The 19,923-nt window shown below is 42.6% G+C and overlaps 1 protein-coding gene across 1 annotated transcript in view; it reads right to left on the bottom strand.

Moving 5' to 3' along the window:
- Positions 1-12,824, bottom strand: part of LOC139538574 (FERM and PDZ domain-containing protein 4-like) — a 46,335-nt gene extending 33,511 nt beyond the window's left edge. Inside the window, 1 exon segment of the mRNA XM_071340756.1 lies at positions 12,134-12,824. Within this exon segment, the coding sequence (XP_071196857.1) occupies positions 12,134-12,174 (41 nt within the window). The 5' untranslated portion in view covers positions 12,175-12,824.
- Between the last annotated feature and the right edge of the window lie 7,099 nt (positions 12,825-19,923).

The raw sequence follows: 19,923 nt of genomic DNA, 5'->3' as shown, positions 1-19,923 counted from the left end.
TGGGTGAAGGAGAAGTGGGGAGGCTTGGGTGAGTTTCTGTGGGGATTTCAGGGCTGTTGACCGGGGTAGGGGTAGCCAGGTGGAAAGCATGGCCAGCCGTAGAAAAATGCTTATTGAAATTCTCAATTATAGTGGATTTATCGGTGGTGACAGTGTTTCCTAGCCTCAGTGCAGTGGGCAGCTGGGAGGAGTTGCTCTTATTCTCCATGGACTTTACAGTGTCCCAGAACTTTTTGAGTTTGTGCAACAGGATGCAAATTTTTGCTTGAAAAGCTAGCCTTAGCTTTCCTAACTGCCTGTGTATATTTGTTCCTAACTTCCCTGAAATGTTGCATATCACGGGGGCTATTCGATGCTATTGCAGAACGCCACAGGATGTTTTTGTGCTGGTCAAGGGCAGTCAGGTCTGGAGAGAACCAAGGGCTATATCTGTTCCTGGTTCTACATTTTTTGAAAGGATGGCACTTTTAAAGAATGACCAGGCATCCTCTACTGGCGGGATGAGGTCAATATCCTTCCAGGATACCCGGGCCAGGTCAATTAGGTAGGTCTGCTCGCTGAAGTGTTTTAGGGAGCGTTTGACAGTGATGAGGGGTGGTTGTTTGACCGCAGACCCATTACGGATACAGGCAATGAGCAGTGATCACTGAGATCTTGGTTGAAAACAGCAGAGATATATTTGGAGGGCAAGTTGGTTAGGATGATATCTATGAGGGTGCCCGTGTTTACGGATTTGGGGTTGTACCTGGTGGGTTCATTGATAATTTGTGAGAGATTGAGGGCATCAAGCTTAGATTGTAGGATGCCCGGGGTGTTAAGTATGTCCCAGTTTAGGTCACCTAGCAGCACGAGCTCTGAAGATATATGGGGGGCAATCAGTTCACATATGGTGTAGAGGGTGGTCTATAGCAAGCGGCAACGGTGAGAGACTTGTTTCTGGAAAGGTGGATTTTTAAAAGTAGAAGCTCGAATTGTTTGGGTACAGACCTGGATAGTAAGACAGAACTCTGCAGGCTATCTCTGCAGTAGATTGAAACACCGCCCCCTTTGGCAGTTCTATCTTGTCTGAAAATGTTACAGTTAGGGATGGAAATTTCAGGGTTTTTGGTGGTCTTCCTGAGCCAGGATTCAGACACGGCTAGTACATCCGGGTTGGCAGAGTGTGCTAGGGCAGTGAGTAAAACAAACTTAGGGAGGAGGCTTCTAATGTTAACATGAATGAAACCAAGGCTTTTATGGTTACAGAAGTCAACAAATGATAGCGCCTGGGGAATGGGAGTGGAGCTAGGCACTGCAGGGCCTGGATTAACCTCCACATCACCAGAGGAACAGAGGAGGAGTAAGATAAGGGTACAGCTAAAGTCTAAAATAACTGGTTGTCTAGTACGTTCAGAACAGAGAGTAAAAGGAGCAGATTTCTGGGCACGGTAGAATAGATTCAAGGCTTAATGTACAGACAAAGGTATGGTAGGATGTGGATACAGTGAGGGTAAACCTGTGCATAGAGTCTCGATGAAAGAGATATTGTCCCTAGAAATATCATTTAAACCAGGTGATATCACCGCATGTGTGGTAGGTGGAACTAAAGTGTTCAATAAGTCATATTGAGCAGGGCTAGAGGCTCTACAGCAAAATAAGGCAAGAAATACTAACCAAAACAGCAATGGACAAGGCATATTGGCGTTAGCGAGAGGCATGCGTAGCCGAGTGATCATAGCAATCCAGTGAGTGGCTTCAGGCAGCTTGCAGGCCGGGGCTAGCATGCTAGCGGATGGGATTTCAGGGGACGAAGCGACGGCTGAGCCAGTTGAGAAAAACCCCATCGGGCGAATCACGTCGGTGGTCCAGTCGTGATGAGTTGGCGGGGGTCCAAGCCAGTGGGCAAAATAGTTATTGTAGCCTAAGTAGTGGCTGATGGACCTCTTTGGCTAACCGGGAGATGGGTCTAGCAAGGCTAGCTCCAGGCTAATTGGTTCTTGCTTCGGGACAGTGACGCTAGCTAGGAGTGGCCACTCGAATAGCAGCTAGCTAGCTGCGATGATCCAGGTGAAGAAAAAAAAGGTTCAGAGCTTGCAGTAGGAATCTGGAGATATGGAGAAAAATAAGTCAGATTTGCTCTGGTTTAAGTCACGCTGTGCAGACTGGCGAGAGTTGTCCATGCTAGAGGTGGCTGATGACCGCTAGCAGTGGCTAGCTGACTACTAGCTAGTAGCTAGTTAGCTGGCAAGCTTCTGTTGGGGTTCCGGTTCAGGCGACGGTTCAGACGATGGATCAGAGGGGCTCCGTATGGTGGGTATAGTGACCAAAGAATTTGTCCGATGGGACTCTTAAGCTAACAGTCCGATGTACTTTAGACAGCTAATGGGCCGTGGCTAACTCGTAGCCAGTTAGCTGGTAGCTTTTGATGAGATCTTAAGTATAAAGATAGCAGATCCGTACGACATTGGGTGAGGCGGGTTGCAGGAGAGTATATTCCGTCCGTACATAGAAAGTGATAGTAAAATATATATACGGGAAAAAAACAAGGAAAAACGATGTTTACAAGGGACAAGACAAAAACACACGTCCAACTGCGACGCCATCTTGAATCACAAGAGTGACGATGCAATCGCCGTCGCACTGCACACTGCCATATCCATTCTGGACAAGAGGAATACCTACAGTTGAAGTCAGAAGTTTACATACACCTTAGCCAAATACATTTAAACTCAGTTTTTCACAATTCCTGACATTTAATCCTTGTAAAAATTCTCTGTCTTAGGTCAGTTAGGATCACCACTTTATTTTAAGAATGTGAAATGTCAGAATAATAGCAGAGAGAATGATTTATTTCAGCTTTCATTTTTTTCATCAAATTCCCAGTGGGTCAGAGGTATACATACACTCAATTATAATTTGGTAGCATTGCCTTTAAATTGTTTAACTTGGGTCAAACATTTTGGGTAGCCTTCCACAAGCTTCCCACAATAAGTTGGGTGAATTGACAGAGCTGGTGTAACTGAGTCAGGATTGTTGGCCTCCTTGCTCGCACACGCTTTTTCGGTTCTGTCCACAAATTTTCTATAGAATTGAGGTCAGGGCTTTGTGATGGCCACTCCAATACCTTGACTTTGTTATCCTTAAGCCATTTTGCCACAACTTTGGAAGTATGCTTGGGGTCATTGTCCATTTGGAAGACCCATTTGCGACCAAGGTTTAACTTCCTGACTGATGTCTTGAGATGTTGCTTCAATATATCCACATAATTTTCCTTTCTCATGATGCCATCTATTTTGTGAAGTGCACCAGTCCTTCTGCAGCAAAGCACCCCCACAACATGATGCTGCCACCCCTGTGGTTCACGGTTGGGATGGTGTTCTTCGGCTTGCAAGCCTCCCCCTTTTTCCTCCAAACATAACGATGGTTATTATGGCCAAACAGTTCTAATTTTGTTTTATCAAACCAGAGGACATTTCTCCAAAAAGTATGATCTTTGTCCCCATGTGCAGTTGCAAACCGTAGTCTGTCTTTTTTTATGACGGTTTTGGAGCAATGGCTTCATCCTTGCTGAGTTGCCTTTCATGTTATGTCAATATAGGACTCGTTTTACTGTGGATATAGATACTTTTGTACCTGCTTCCTCCAGCATCTTCACAAGGTCCTTTTGCTGTTGTTCTCGGATTGATTTGCACTTTTTGCACCAAAGTACGTTCATCTCTAGGAGACAGAACGCGTCTCCTTCCTGAGAGGTATGACGGCTGCGTGGTCCCATGGTGTTTATACTTGCGTACTATTGTTTGTACAGATGAACGTGGTACCTTCAGGCATTTGGAAATTTGTTCCGAGGGTGAACCAGACTTGTGGAGGTCTACAATACTTTTTCTGAGGTCTTGGCTGATTTCTTTAGATTTTCCAGTGATGTCAAGCAAAGAGGCGCTGAGTTTGAAGGTAGGCCTTGAAATACATCCACAGGTACACCTCTAATTTACTCCAATTATGTCAATTAGCCTATCAGAAGCTTCTAAAGCCATGACATCATTTTCTGGAATTTTCCAAGCTGTTTAAAGGCACACTCAACTTAGTGTATGTTCTGAAATTTCCCACTGAAATTGTGATACAGTGAATAATAAGTGAAATAATCTGTCTGTAAACAGTTGTTGGAAAAATGACAAACTATAGTTTGTTAACAAGAAATGTGTGGAGTGGTTGAAAAATGAGTTTTAATGACTCCAACCTAAGTGTATGTAAACTTCCGACTTCAACTGTATGTAAGAATGCTGTTCATTGACTACAGTTCAGCATTCAACACCATAGTACCCTCCAAGCTCATCATTAAGCTCTTGGCCGTGCCCTGTGCAACTGGATCCTGGACTTCCTAACGGGCTGCCCACAGATGGTGAAGGTATGATTAAACATCTCCACTTCGCTGATCCTTAAAAGTGGGGACCCACAAGGAATGCGTGCTCAGCCCCAACCTGTACTCCCTGTTCATCATGACTGTTCACCCATCATCACATTTGCAGACGACACAGCAGTAGTAGGCCTGATTACCAGCAATAACATCTGCTAAACACGTGTATGTGACAAATACAATTTAATTTGATTTTGAAGGAGAACCCATGAAAACATTGCATCATTTCAAGCCAAAAGTATGAATGCTACACTTGAATACTTGTCATGCAGCAGAAATGTAGAACCACTGTCATAGTGAGCCATTTAACAGGTCCATGTTGTGTAGCATCTCTCACTGTTTATTTGGCATATGTAAAGGTAACAAAATGGTGTAAACCACCTACATCACACGTGCAAAATGATCAGCAGGAGGAGAGAATAATTAACACAGTAAATGGAGCCAAATCCAGACCCCAGAGTGGTGTGAACATTTCACAGTTGTTGTCCATACAGTAAGGAGGGAGAGTATCGGTATCTAGCGCCGTGCATTGGATTCTGCTGCTGGGCAAGACCGTCTATCCATATTTTACCATTATTTAAAAAGAGCTGAATATTACATTCCCCTATTTGTAAGTGCTGATGTTGTTGCCATGGGAAACTACTACGTTATGGCAGGCAGTCTCTCTCTCTCTCTCTACCATTTCTCTATAGGGTATTTTACGTCGTAGCTAATCTCCTCTGTGTTGAGAAGAATTGACATCTGGGAATTAAACCACCCGCCAAGATCTTACTGAGTATTGTTGTTGTGAGTGTGGTTGAAATCCTGCTGGCTCTTTGTCTGAACACTGTCTACATGTTATTCAGGGAGAGCCAGAACATAATCAAATAGAGATGTTCTTCCTCATTTAGCCTGGGAGGAACTGTGTCTGTCTGCACCAGTTCCAGTGCGAATGTGTGTCCTATGTTATATAAACCATAGGCTGATCTGCTTCTACTTATACTACCGTTCAAAAGTTTGGCGTCACTTCTAAATTTCCTTGTTTTTGAAAGAAAAGCATTTTTTTGTCCATTAAAATAACATCAAATTGATCAGACTTCGGGATGCTGGCCTTCTAGGCAGAGTTGCAAAGAAAAATCCATATCTCAGACTGACCAATAAAATAAAATATTAAGATGGCAAAAGAACACAGACACTGGACAGAGGAACTCTGCCTAGAAGGCCAGCATCCCGGAGTCGCCTCTTCACTGTTGACGTTGAGACTGGTGTTTTGCAGGTACTATTTAATGAAGCTGCCAGTTGAGGACTTGTAGGGCGTCTGTTTCTCAAACTAGACACTGTAATGTACTTGTCCTCTTGCTCAGTTGTGCACCGGGGCCTCCCACTCCTCTTTCTATTCTGGTTAGGGCCAGTTTGCGCTGTTGTGTGAAGGGAGTAGTACACAGCATTGTACGATATCTTCAGTTTCTTGGCAATTTCTCAAATGTAATAGTCTTCATTTCTCAGAACAGGAAAAGACTGACGAGTTTCAGAAGAAAGTTCTTTGTTGCTATCCATTTTGAGCCTGTAATCGAACCCACAAATGCTGATGCTCCAGATACTCAACTAGTCTAAAGAAGGCCAGTTTTTTTGCTTCTTTAATCAGGACAACAGTTTTCAGCTGTGCCATCATAATTGCAAAATGATTTTCTCCCTTGATCAATTAGCCTTTCAAAATGACGAACTTGGATTAGCTAACACAACGTGCCATTGGAACACATGAGTGATGTGTGCTGATAATGGACCTCTGTACTCCTATGTAGATATTCCATAAAGAAATCTGCCGTTTCCAGCTACAATAGTCATTTACAACATTAACAATGTCTACACTGTTTTTCTGATCAATTTGATGTTATTTTAATGGACAAAACATTTGCTTTCTTTCTAAAACAAAGACATTTCTAAGTGACCCCAAACTTTTGAAAGGCAGTGTATGTGTATTCTTTATAAATATTATCGGTACTGTACAACTAATAAAATGCACTATCCCATTGCAACTGGCAGTGGGAAGCTACACAGAAGGCTTGGAGTTTCTGAATGTTTCCTGTTGAGAAATGCTGTGGAATATAATTGTGGTCCCGTGTGGCTCAGTTGGTAGAGCATGGCGCTTGCAACGCCAGGGTTGTGGGTTCATTCCCCACGGGGGGACCAGGATGAATATGTATGAACTTTCCAATTTGTAAGTCGCTCTGGATAAGAGCGTCTGCTAAATGACTTAAATGTAAAATGTAAATGTAATTGGAAATCAGTTGTAGACAGACGCACATACACACACACACAGAAATGTATTATACTATTGCCAGGCACACACACACCACTCAAACCACCATGGCAGTACTTTGCTGTACTTACAGTATAAACTGTATCAACGTATGTAACAGCATGTTATAAACAAATCACAAGTCGTATGCTATAATAAAGAAAATATTGAAATACTCTACAAAGATACTATTACGACACTGTGTATATTTCCATAGTTCACTTCCTTTCATACTGTACAGTATAAACCCTCCCCAGACCCTTTCATACTGTACAGTATAAACCCTCCCCAGACCCTTTCATACTCGACAGTATAAACCCTCCCAAGACCCTTTCATACTGTACAGTATAAACCCTCCCCAGACCCTTTCATACTGTACAGTATAAACCCTCCCCAGACCCTTTCATACTGTACAGTATAAACCCTCCCCAGACCCTTTCATACTGTACAGTATAAACCCTCCCCAGACCCTTTCATACTGTACAGTGTAAACCTGGTCCAGACCCTTTCATACTGTACAGTATAAACCCTCCCCAGACCCTTTCATACTGTACAGTTAAAACCCTGTCCTGACCCTTTCATACTGTACAGTATAACCTCTCCCCAGACCCTTTCATTCTGTACAGTATAAACCCTCCCCAGACCCTTTCATACTGTACAGTATAACCTCTCCCCAGACTCGTTCGTTCTGTACAGTATAAACCCTCCCCAGACCCTTTCATACTGTACAGTATAACCTCTCCCCAGACCCTTTCGTTCTGTACAGTATAAACACTGTCCAGACCCTTTCACCCCCCAATGCTCATGTTAAGTCTTAAACAAACCCAATTCCCCTTGGCCACAGGGTTGCCTTTGAATTCTACTGTACATTATTGCAGTGCTGCATTCATGCACAAGCTTTAAAGCAAGAGAAGAAAACAAATGATTGCCTGAAACCTCTCTTTTTCCAGTTCTCTTTCTCAACGTTCCTTTTTTCTCTCTCACTCTCTTTCTTTCTCTCTCTCTCTTTTCACAAGCCAGCTGGATCCTCTACCATGCCATCTCCACCATACTTGTCCCCAAGAGGCCGCCCATTTCTAAAACAGACCTCCTCCCTTGTACTCTAATAAATATTCAGGGTAATCAAATGTTGTCCAGTCCAGTGAGTTATGTATGTGGAAACTGGATAGGTAAAATGGGCTTGACCTAGGCAAACTGATTTGATGAATGTCATTATCTAAAGCTTTAATGGTGAAGGCCTAGAAGAAAATTGAGTAAAACAACAGAAAGTACTCAAGTGCTGTAAGCGTTCATGTCTAGTTGTCTAAATATTCAACATACAGTAGCTTTGTTTTTAAGTAGGCTTTGGCTTCATGCTTCTAGAGAGTAAATATGCTTTAAGCCAAACAACCACTGGTTCTGAATTATAATCTCATTACAGTATACTCACAACTTCTATTTTAGACAGAGCGCTTCATTTTTATTTTTTTAACTCACAGACATGGGGGAATCATGCGTTAAACATGCCATTACATACTTCCGCCCAAGTGCTTCTTTTTATATGACTTTTCATAAACCAAATGAAAGGAGCTTTTACCATAAAGACATGCTGGCTGGATCCAACTAGTTTTGCATATACCTGTCAATAAGTTAAAATCTGTTTGGGGCATTTTGTAAAAATGTATATTTTTATGTTGAACAGAGTTTTTAAGCTTTGAGGAGTGTTTATTTGTAAGTGATAAATATCTGAGGCTGTAGAAACCTGGTGAAACTTTGACTGCAAAAAAGTGTATTTTACCACCTTCATAGTACAGCAATGGACAGACACACCGTAGCGCTCACTTTTTATATCCTCCTTACCTGGTTTACATAGCTGGGCTTGTGAACCCCCCAGAAGAGTAATAATTGCTGGTCCTGTTCTTACAGATTGGCCTTCCTACTTAACCCTCATACTGTGGTAAAACAAGACTTACACCCATAATGTACAGATGTAGGTTATTCATTTGATTAGCCCCTGTTGTAGGAGAACTTTCCTGCAATGAAGGACATTCAAAGCCTGTAATGTATTTGACATTTAAAAAGTATTTTGAATTTTGTCATTTCCACTTTCAGACTTGATTTTCACTTAAGAAAAGGGTGTCAACCCGTACAAAAATGTCCATTAATTATAATCCACATTTCCTGTTGGTGCAAGATTATTGCACCAACAAGATCCTACATCTGTAGTTATCGAATAAAAAAACGATCAAAAGGGATACTATGTGTTTCAGTATCCTTCACATAATGATTAAAAAAATGTAAACAAAGCTTTCCCTCACACAAAAGATGATTACATGTTAGCCATGTGTTTTAGAGACATTTGCACAAGAAAGGTGCCATTGCTGCGGTGAGAGAAAAACAAGGCTGGAACAAGCTCTTCTGTGTGACAGCTGAGACGACAGGGTGTCGGTAGGCATGAGGCAGAGCCAAATATAAAAGAGATCTGTATTCTCCTGGATCTCTGAAACACATACAGTCTATTTATTACATTCAAAACATTCCATTTGCCATCATAAGATAACTACAGGGTGGACAGCTAGCCTGCAATGCAGGCTGGCAGTAGAGGAAGCCTGTGTAGCACTACAGTAAGAACACAATCATAGGCTTCATTATTAACAGTGACAGCGGTGCACTGACGTTAATGCCCCAACAGCAGCAACATCATAAACATTCACTGCCATGGAAAGACAACAGTGTGGAGAAACAGTGACATCATTTAAAGTAACAGGCCTGTCCTCCTTCGTTCCAAATAAGACATTTACATGGTGTTCCCCAAAACACACAGCAATGTTTTGTTTATGGTTATATTCAGAATAAAATAGATACAGATCTAGATATTCAGTGATTTGGTAAATCAACTAACTTGCACAAAAATGACTTGAGATAATCTTTAGTCATCCTTTGTAGAAGTCATTGCCATTTATTTAATAACTTGCTTTTCATTTGTCATTCAACAGGTATGGACATATTTCTGGGAATCATCCTAAACTCAGCAACAAAAAAAAAATATATCCCTTTTTCAGGACCCTGTCTTTCAAAGAATATTCGTAAAAATACAAATAACTTCACAGATCTTCATTGGTAAGGGTTTAAACACTGTTTCCCATGTTTGTTCAATGAACCATTAACAATTAATGAACATGCACCTGTGGAACAGTCATTAAGACACTAACAGCTTACAGATGGTAGGCAATTAAGGTCACAGTTATGAAAACTTAGGACACTAAAGAGGCCTTTCTACTGTGGGACAGGTGCAGGATGGCAACAACAGCTGCCTGAGTTAAACCAGGAACGCACAATCCCTCCATCAGTGCTCAGACTGTCCGCAATAGGCTGAGAGAGGCTGGACTGAGGGCTTGTAGGCCTGTTGTAAGGTAGGTCCTCACCAGACATCACTGGCCACAACGTCGCCTATGGGCACAAAACCACCGTCGCTGGACCAGACAGGGCTGGCAAAAAGTGCTCTTCACTGACGAGTCGCGGTTTTGTCTCACCAGGGGTGATGGTCGGATTCACGTTTATCGTTGAAGGAATGAGCTTTACACCGAGGCCTGTACTCTGGAGCGGGATCGATTTGGAGGTGGAGGGTCCGTCATGGTCTGGGGCGGTGTGTCACAGCATCATCGGGCTGAGCTTGTTGTCATTGCAGGCAATCTCAACGCTGTGCGTTACAGGGAATACATCCTCCTCCCTCATGTGGTACCCTTCCTGCAGGCTCATCCTGACATGTCCCTTCAGCATGACAATGCCACCAGCCCTACTGCTCATTCTGTGCATGATTTCCTGCAAGACAGGAATGTCAGTGTTTTGCCATGGCCAGCGAAGAGCCCTGATCTCAATCCCATTGAGCACGTCTGGGACCTGTTGGATCGGAGGGTGAGGGCTAGGGCCATTCCCCTCAGAAATGTCCAGGAACTTGCAGGTGCCTTGGTGGAAGAGTGGGGTAACATCTCACAGCAAGAACTGGCATATCTGGTGCAGTCCGTGAGGAGGAGATGCACTGCAGTACTTAATGCATCTGGTGGCCACACCAGATACTGACTGTTAAATTTGATTTTGACCCCCCCTTTCTTCAGGGACACATTATTCCATTTATGTTAGTCACATGTCTGTGGAACTTGTTCAGTTTATGTCTCAGTTGTTGAATCTTGTTATGTTCATACAAATATTTACACATGTTAAGTTTGCTGAAAATAAACGCAGTTGACAGTGAGAGGACGTTTCTTTTTTTGCTGAGTTTATAAGTCTTTCATTGAGACACTTGACATCACACGTGTTTGTTTATCAGGAAAATGTGACATTTAATGTGATATGAGGTTAGATGATAAACAGATGTCACAGCCATAGACATGCAGTGTTGCAGATTGAACCAGATTCAACAGAGGCAAAGGGTCTGGGAAACCTTTCATCTTACTCAGAATTTTTACAATATACAGACAGACATACAGATTCCAGTCACCTTTCCTCTCATTTTATCCTGCATAGCCTAGTTATAACTGCATGGCACTGTAGTTGAGTTTTGTAAATTACATATGTGCAAGTAATGTGGTGACATGATCAAGCTGCAACCTAATCAGATGCAACAGCATTGACAATATAGATTGGCAACTCACCCTGGGGGCTGAACACACTTCATATCATATTGAATTGTTGTCTGCTAGATGCTGACAACAGTATATGTAAATAGTAGGCTTAAAATAACACAACATGGCAAGATTTCTGCCTCATAGCACACAACTGAAAAGTAATTGCAATCATTAACAAATGTTTCCTCAGTTCAATCTACAAGAACCTCGAGCTAAATATACACTTATTCAGTATTCACTCATGTCTAATTACTATCATCATATCTTTGTCATTATTTTACGTTTTATCCATTACAAAATACAACTTTATAAACACTCCTGTATAAATATCTAATATTCCATTGAAAAAAGACAACTATCTGATTCATCCAATTAAACATCAACCAAAATATGATTTTCAGTTCAGTGTCGCTGACACCCACTTATTCATGGGTGTGTGCGTATGCTATAAACCCCACCATAAAACACTCCAGTACATATGCAACAGAGTCAGTGTAATGCAAGATTAAAACCTGACCATATATTCACATTCTGAGCAAAGCACCTCATTAAGTTTAGACACATGGACCACATCACTTCAACCACAACACTCCCCCTTATCTCTCACTCTCTCACTGTCTCTCTCTCTCTCTCTCTCTCTCATGTGAATTGCATGCGACAGCACTCAGACTGTCATTACAATAATCCTTTAACAGTATGTGCCGTTTCTACAATCATTACACCAGATTCCATTCTAAATGGTGCTTGTTAAATCCCACGTTTCTCTGTAAATCATACCTGTGGGTAAAGTATGCACCACCACCTATTACACAAGTGGCATCGAAGCAGACAAGCAAATTCAACAGCATCCATCCGACTCACCCTGACAGCTTTGGCATCTTCACAAAGCTAAACACATCCATGTGCGCAGCAGACTATGGTCAGTCCTTCCAAGACTACAAATCGACCATCTACTTCACGTTGCTGGCTCCATTGTGCCACTGTCTTTAGCACTGGGGATAAATAATGCAGGGAGAAAAAAGCTGGAGCTTCCACAAGTCAGGTGGAGAGATTAGTTCTCTTGTCAGGGCTTCTGCATGCCTGAGTGATTGCTGTGTCCTCGCCTCAGCAGCACAAATCCACCGCCCCTGGAAAAGAATCTGGCAGTGGCGCTTCACCCGGCTACATCCTTCAAAGCATGCCTCCATTCAGCTGCGTTAAGCCACCTTCATTTCATTTCCATCGCAGTGGAATGATGTGCAGGGGCCGTGCAGTAAAAACAGCTTTGAAGAGACACAGCGAGAGGGAAAGCGATGGGAGACACAGAGAGAGAGAGAGAGAGAGAGGCATAGAGCGAGGGGCTGAGTGAGAGGGGGGAGAGAGAGAGTGCAAGAGAGAGGGAGAGAGCGAGCGAGAAAGAGAGGGTAGGATGTAGGGGGACGCTGGGGTTGTAGGGCACACAAATCACTGCTGATGGATGGAGCCTGTTCCTTGAATTCCTCCTCTCCTCTGCAAAGGGCAGTCTCATCAATTCCCACCATCATGTGTTGTGTTTTGAGAATGAAAGTATGGAGGAAGGAGGAGAGATCACAGCAGCAGCGTGGGTGTTGCTCAGCAGGGAAAGAGGTGGTGTGGCAGGGTGATGAGGTGAAGGGGGGAAGGGGAGAGAGAGAGAGAGAGAGAGAGAGAGAGAGAGAGAGAGAGAGAGAGAGAGAGAGAGAGAGAGAGAGAGAGAGAGAGAGAGAGAGAGAGAGAGAGAGAGAGAGAGAGAGAGAGAGAGAGAGAGAGAGAGAGAGAGAGGGGGAATGATCTGTACAATACATGAACACCAAGGCCATAGAGGAGCAGAAGGACTAGCTGCAGGCAGAGAAGGGAAAAGGACCCTGTCATTCTCTTCAGTGGTTGTATAGCTAAGGTCTCCACCATCCACCCTTGACACCAGCTCACATAACCACATCTCCAAACAACTTGACATGGCCATTTGAGAGGACACACATTGATTTCATTATTTCAGTCAAAACACCTAGGACATTATTCCTTTATTGTAAATCCCACTGAAATCGTTTTTTTTGTGTACAGACCGCAGAGCTGTAATGCTATGTTAAACGGCGGTATGCAGGGCAGCTAACCTATTCAAATCAAATCAAATTTTTATTGGTCACATGCGCCGAATACAAAAGGTGTAGACTTAACTGTGAAATGCTTAAATATAACAATATATATTTTAAAAAGAACCTTGAAATAGTATCAATAAAATAACAGTAACGAGGCTAAATACAATGAATACCAGTACCGAGGGGTACGAGGTAGTTGAGGTAATCAGGATAGATAATAAACAGAATAACAGCAGTGTGTGTAAAGAGTGATAAAGTTTTTCTGTGTGCGTGTGTATGTGTGTTGTGTGTGTGAGTGTTATAGTGTGTGTGTGTGTGTGTGTGTGTCAGTGTGGTATGTGTGAGTGTAAATAGAGCCAGTGCAATAAAAATTATACAAATAATTAAAATTAAGGGGTCATTGTAAACAGTCAGTGTGGCCAGTATTATGGCTTGGGGTAGAAGCTGTTCAGTAACCTTTTGGTCCCAGACATGGCAATCCGGCACCACTTGCATTGCGGTAGCAGAGAGAACAGTCTATGACTTTGGTGGCTGGAGTCTTTGACAAGTTTTAGGGCCTTCCTCTGACACCACCTGCTATAGAGGTCCTGGATGGCAGGGAGTTCGGCCCCATTAATGTACTGGGCCGTATGCACTACTATTATTCCTTTATTATAGTGCTTGGCAGTCTGATGCCAAGCAGTTGCCTTACCAAGTGGTGATGCAGTCAATTAAGATGCTCCCAATGGTGCAGTGGTATAACTTTTTGAGGATCTGAGGGCCCATGCTGAATATTTTGAGCCTCCTGAGGGGGAAGAGGCATTGTCATGCCCTCTTCTTTACTGTATTGGTGTTCGGACCATGATGCCTAGCAAAAATATTCATACAACCTGTAATTTAAATGTATTTTTATTTGGATTTCATGTAATGGACATACACAAAATAGTCAAAATTGATGAAGTGAAATTTTTTTTTACCTGTTAATTTTCTTTACATTTTTTAAAAATACAAATTGAAAAGTGGTACGCACATGTGTATTCACCCCCTTTGCTATGAAGACCCTAAATAAGATCTGGTGCAACCAATGACCTTCAGAAGTTACATAATTAGTTAAATAAAGTCCACCTGTGTGCAATCTAAGTGTCACATGATCTCAATATATACACCTGATCTGAAAGGCCCCAGAGTCTGCAACACCACTAAGCAAGGGGCACCACCAAGCAAGATGCACCATGAAGACCAAGGAGCTCTCCAAACAGGTCAGGGACAAAGTTGTGGAGAAGTACAGATCAGGGTTGGGTTATAAAAAATATCCGAAAATTTCAACATCCCACGGAGCACCATTAAATCCATTAATTAAAAAATGGAAAGAAGATGGCACCACAACAAACCTGCCAAGAGAGGGCTGCCCACAAACTCACGGACCAGGCAAGGAAGGCATTAATCAGAGAGGCAACAAAGAGACCAAAGATAACCCTGAAGGAGCTGCAAAGCTCCACAGCGGAGATTGGAGTATCTGTCCATAGGACCACTTTAAGCCGTACACTCCACAGAGCTGGGCTTTACGGAAGAGAGGCCAGGGGAAAAAAGCCATTGCTTCAAGAAAAAAATAAGCAAAAACGTTTGGTGTTCACCAAAAGGCATGTGGTAGACTCCCCAAACATGGGAGGTATTCTGCTCAGATGAGACTAAAATTTAGCTTTTTGGCCATCAAGGAAAACACTATGTCTGGCGCAAACCAAACACCTCTCAACACCCCGAGAACACCATCCTCACAGTGAAGCATGGTGGTGGCAGTATCATGCTGTGGGGATGTTTTTCATTGGCAGGGACTGGGAAACAGGTCAGAATTGAAGGAATGATAGATGGCGCTAAATACATGGAAATTCTTGAGGGAAACCTGTTTGTTTTCCAGAGATTTGAGACTGGGATGGAGGTTCACCTTCCAGCAGGACAATGACCCGACGCATACTGATAAAACAACACTCGGGTGGTTTAAGGGGAAACATTTAAATGTCTTGGAATGGCAGTCAAATCCCAGACCTCAATCCAATTGAGAATCTGTAGTATGACTTAAATATTGCTGTACACCAGCGGAACCCATCCAACTTGAAGGAGATTAATAGTTAGCTGTCTATTTATGCACGCTTATGTCCTCTTTTTTTTGGTGTTATTTCTTGTTTGTTTCACAATAAAAAATATTTAGCATCTTCAAAGTGGTAGGCATGTTTTGAAACAAGTGATACAAACCACAAAAAAATCTATTTTAATTCCAGGTTGTAATTCCAGGCAACAAAATAGGAAAAATGCCAAGGGGGGTGAATACTTTTGCAAGCCACTGTAGGTTCTTAGTGATGTGAACACTGAGTAACTTGAAGCTCTTGACCCACTCCACTATAGCCCCGCCGATGTGAATGGGGGCGTGTTCGGTCCTCCGTTTCCTGTAGTCCACGATAAGAACCTTTGTATTGCCCACATTGAGGGAGAGGTTGTTGTCCTGGCACCACAGTGCCAGATCTTTGACCTCCTCCCTACAAGCTGTTCCACCGTTGTGTCGTCGGCAAATTTAATGATGGTGTTGGAGTCGTGTGCTGCCACGCAGTTGTGGGTGAACAGGGAGTACTGGAGGGGACTAAGCACACACCCCTGAGGAGTACCCAGTGTTGTCAGATGTGTTGTTGCCTTCCCTCACCACCTGGAGGCGGCCCGTCAGGAAGTCCAGGATCCAGTTACAGAGGGAGGCGTTCAATCCTAGGGTCCTTAGCTTGGTGATGAGCTTAGAGGGCACTATGGAGTTGAACGCTGAGCTGTTGTCAATGAACAGCATTCTCATTTAGATGTTCCTTTTGTCCAGGTGGGAAAGGGCAGTGCACAGTGCAATAGAGATTGTGTCACCTGTGGCTCTGTATACAGCTAACTGTATATTATCCATGTCCTTGGTCAGCCATGACTCCGAGAAGCATAGTATATTACGGCTTTTTTCTCTTCCGAGTGTGAGGGAATAGAGCCTGGTCGGGAGTGAGCAATATGCCCTGCTTCGAAGACTCATTAAAGTAGAAGTCTTCGTCTAAATTGAGGTTAGTGATTGCTGTTCTGATGTCCAGAAGCTTTTTTAAGTAATAAGAAACATTATGTACAATTGTTTGTTTTTTTAAGATCAGATAAGATCGGGGATGGGAGGAGGGCTGAGGCGCTCCTATGATTCATAGCCATTGAATTATTCAGACGCATGTCAACTGCATTCTTCAAGCAAGGAAGCTGTTATTTCACATTTTGAGTTTGAATGTTTCCTATGTTTCATATTGCTAGACTGAAAGACATATTTTACATCACGTAAAGGCATTGCTTTTCAAAGCCATTTTCAATATGGTCTGTGGAATCATATTGATGGATGTGAGGATATTAGCAAAGGAAACATATAAAGGAATGTAGCCTATTTCATAACTAATGCCACCTGCAAACCCACTCAAATGACCCCAGTGCCAGCCCACTCTACAGTCTCACATGCAAATGATAGATTAGCAAATGTCTATTATCCAATTGAGGAAGAATCGCCCCTCATTAATCAGAGTCTACAGACCAGGTCCCTCTGTCAAAAAGCACCAAGAGGCAATTTAGATCATTAAGGCGTCTGTGATATATGGGGTTTGATACTGCCTCATCTTGTCTCCGACATCCTGATAAAATGGTCTTCTCTCCTCGGTAATAAAGGCAATCTATTCAGATCTCTCTCTCTCCTGTGATCATCACACACACAATGCGTTTTACATTTCTTAGTATAATATTAGGATACTCAGGCTAAGGCATTTAAAACAATGATTTGTAGCCATTTCCCTGCAGACACACAGCAACCATTCTATATTAAAATGCCACAGCTTGTTAGCGTCTAGAGAGTGACTTAGAGTGCCTTTGTTGGTGAGCCGTGCAATAAAGCAACTTGTCACTCCCTCTCTATTCAGATTCATGATTTGGCTGCTCTCTTTAAGGCAGTGAGGCAGAAGCGTGGTTGATCAGTCAGACTCAGACATCCCTGATGCCCCACTGACCATGTAGAGACCTTGAGCCTCAGGAATGCTGACTCTCTGCAACTTTGTAACTTCATCAGTAACCAATAAGGAAACGGGGAAATATTGTCTCCTGCATACGGTTGGTCAATAGAATTTAGCAATCTGTAAAGCTCAGCATCACACACATAAGAGGCTCACAGGCACAACAGCCTGAAATATAGGAGGTACAGTATAACCATCTTACAAAATATAGACATATATGGTGCAGATCATGTATAGTAATAATTGTATTATTATTTAATTAGGGTGTAATTATATAGTCCTGTTTCACTGTATGTACAAGTGGGTAACCTGTATTTCATTCACCCTGAGACATCGTCGAGAGTGGGGTCACAGCCAGGGGATTAGCCATTATTGACGGTGACCATGAAGCAATTAGGGTTAATTGCCTTGCTCAAGGGCAGAACGACAGATTTTACCTTGTCGGCTAAGGATTTCGATCCAGCAACCTTTCAGTTAGTGGCCCAATGCTCCTAACTGCCAAACAGCCAAGGCATCTAGTACACCCAGATCAGATCAGTGAGTGGAAAATATCTGACAGTCTGCTTGTCCCATGGCTGTTGTGGAGAAAGAGAGACTCAGCGTATTCTGGGCTGTTTGTCTATTTGGGCTGCTGCCTTGCCTAGAGGCCAGCGGGAGTGGCAGAGGATATTAAGGTCAGACAGGAGGGACATCTAAGGAGACTGTGGCCCAGGCCTTGAACCAATCAAAGCTCACCCTCTGATTCCTAACATAGCTGCCTCTATCCCCGAGCTCGTTTGAAAAACAGCTGAATTCAAACCTTGGTTAGCTAAATTCTGCAAGTCCAGAGTTTAAAGGCCCAGTGCAGTCAAAAACGTGATTTCCCTGTGTTTTTATATGTATCTCCACACTATGAGGTTGAAATAATACTGTGAAATTGTTAAAATTATGATAATGCCCTTTTAGTGTAAGAGCTGTTTGAAAAGACCGCCTGAAATTTCAGCCTGTTTTGGTGGGAGGGAGGTTTGGCATTCATGCGGTAAATTAGTTAATAGACCAATAAGAAAGAGAGTTCCAAACCTCTCTGCCAATAACAGCTAACTTTCAGTTTTCCCCTCCCAACTCAAACCACTCCCAGATAGTCCTAGCACAATTCTTGCTTGAGGAATTGCTCTCTGCTAAGAAGCTATTGTTGTTTATTTTGTTTCATTTTAATTGAAAACAATCACAATAAAGGTACTTAATTGTTACCCAGAAATGACTTGATATTGAGATAAAAACGGCTGTATTGTACCTTTAACTCAAGTTGCTCGGAAAGAAAGCTAAAAGACTTATAAGCAGAAGGCTATGGAGTAATCACTTTCGGGAGTTTAGTGTACGGAGTGATGATTTAAGGACAGCAGCACATACTCTTATATCCTTATATCCTCCCATTCAAGATATCAAAATATACATTTCAGACCGATACTGCATCACTGTGAAGGAAAATATACAGTATAGGTTGTTTGTACATGGTGCATTTTCTCAGTGCTGTTGAGTATGTTAGTTTGTTGGAGCCCACAGCAGAGATACAGTACAAGGTTAATCTGTCAGTGGTGCTGGACTGCCCTCTCGCCCTCACCTGGCTCAGCTGGCCCCTGGCCCTCAACCAGATGTATGTGTCAGCAACCGTCACAGCAAGCTGCACTCTGACATGGACCACTAACACCACCCTGCCCCCCAGTCCATCTCATTCTGCGTGTGTGTGTGCGCTTTCGTCTGCCTTCCTGGCTGGCTGCCTGTCTGCATGCATATATGTGTGCCACATCAGTGCTTTAACCTAGCCAATCTGTTTGTGTGTCTGTGATCTAGTTGTGCCATCCTCATTATCCCCATGCCACTGGTGATTTATTCACTGAATTAAACAGTGTAAGCAGGAAGCTCCACATTTTAATGGCATGTACCATGAATATTCACCAGTGTGACTAATTGGAATTAGAAGGGGAGTGAAACCTGGCTGAGATCACAGAATAAGTCAAAATTGATTTTGATTCAGTTGATCAGTTTTAGTAAAACACCTTAAGAAGTTCAAAGCTCACATTAAAGAGGTTAACACCCTGCTAATCCAAGATAAGGTCACATAGTACAGTACGCATGGCAATTACATTATGTACAGTACAGTGGAATTATTCAAAGAGGGATAAACCAAAATTCCCAAAAAACTTTGAGGCACTGACCAATATTATTCCATCCTATGCTGGGTAAAGCGTGTTTGGGTTTTGGAGGTTCCATCTGTCAATACAAGCTATTTACATAACATCAGTGGAAAGTACAATCATCACATGGCCAATTACTGTGTCATCGCCAACCAATACCCAGCATCCACATATAGTCTAATCACATTTAGAGAGAAATTACATGTATACAATATACATCTTATCCTACATTGGCATTTGTAGACTAAAAAGACATACAACTTTGATGTGACATGTTTTATGCAAATAACTTCAACCAGAAGTGGATTTATGGTTAATCCACAATCCTAAATCCACAATCCCCAATCCTGAAATTA

Source organism: Salvelinus alpinus, chromosome 14 (genome assembly GCF_045679555.1).
Source record: "Salvelinus alpinus chromosome 14, SLU_Salpinus.1, whole genome shotgun sequence".
NCBI lineage: Eukaryota > Metazoa > Chordata > Actinopteri > Salmoniformes > Salmonidae > Salvelinus > Salvelinus alpinus.
The sequence above is the reverse complement of the archived record's forward strand: the minus strand, read 5'-3'. Positions and strand labels throughout refer to the sequence as shown.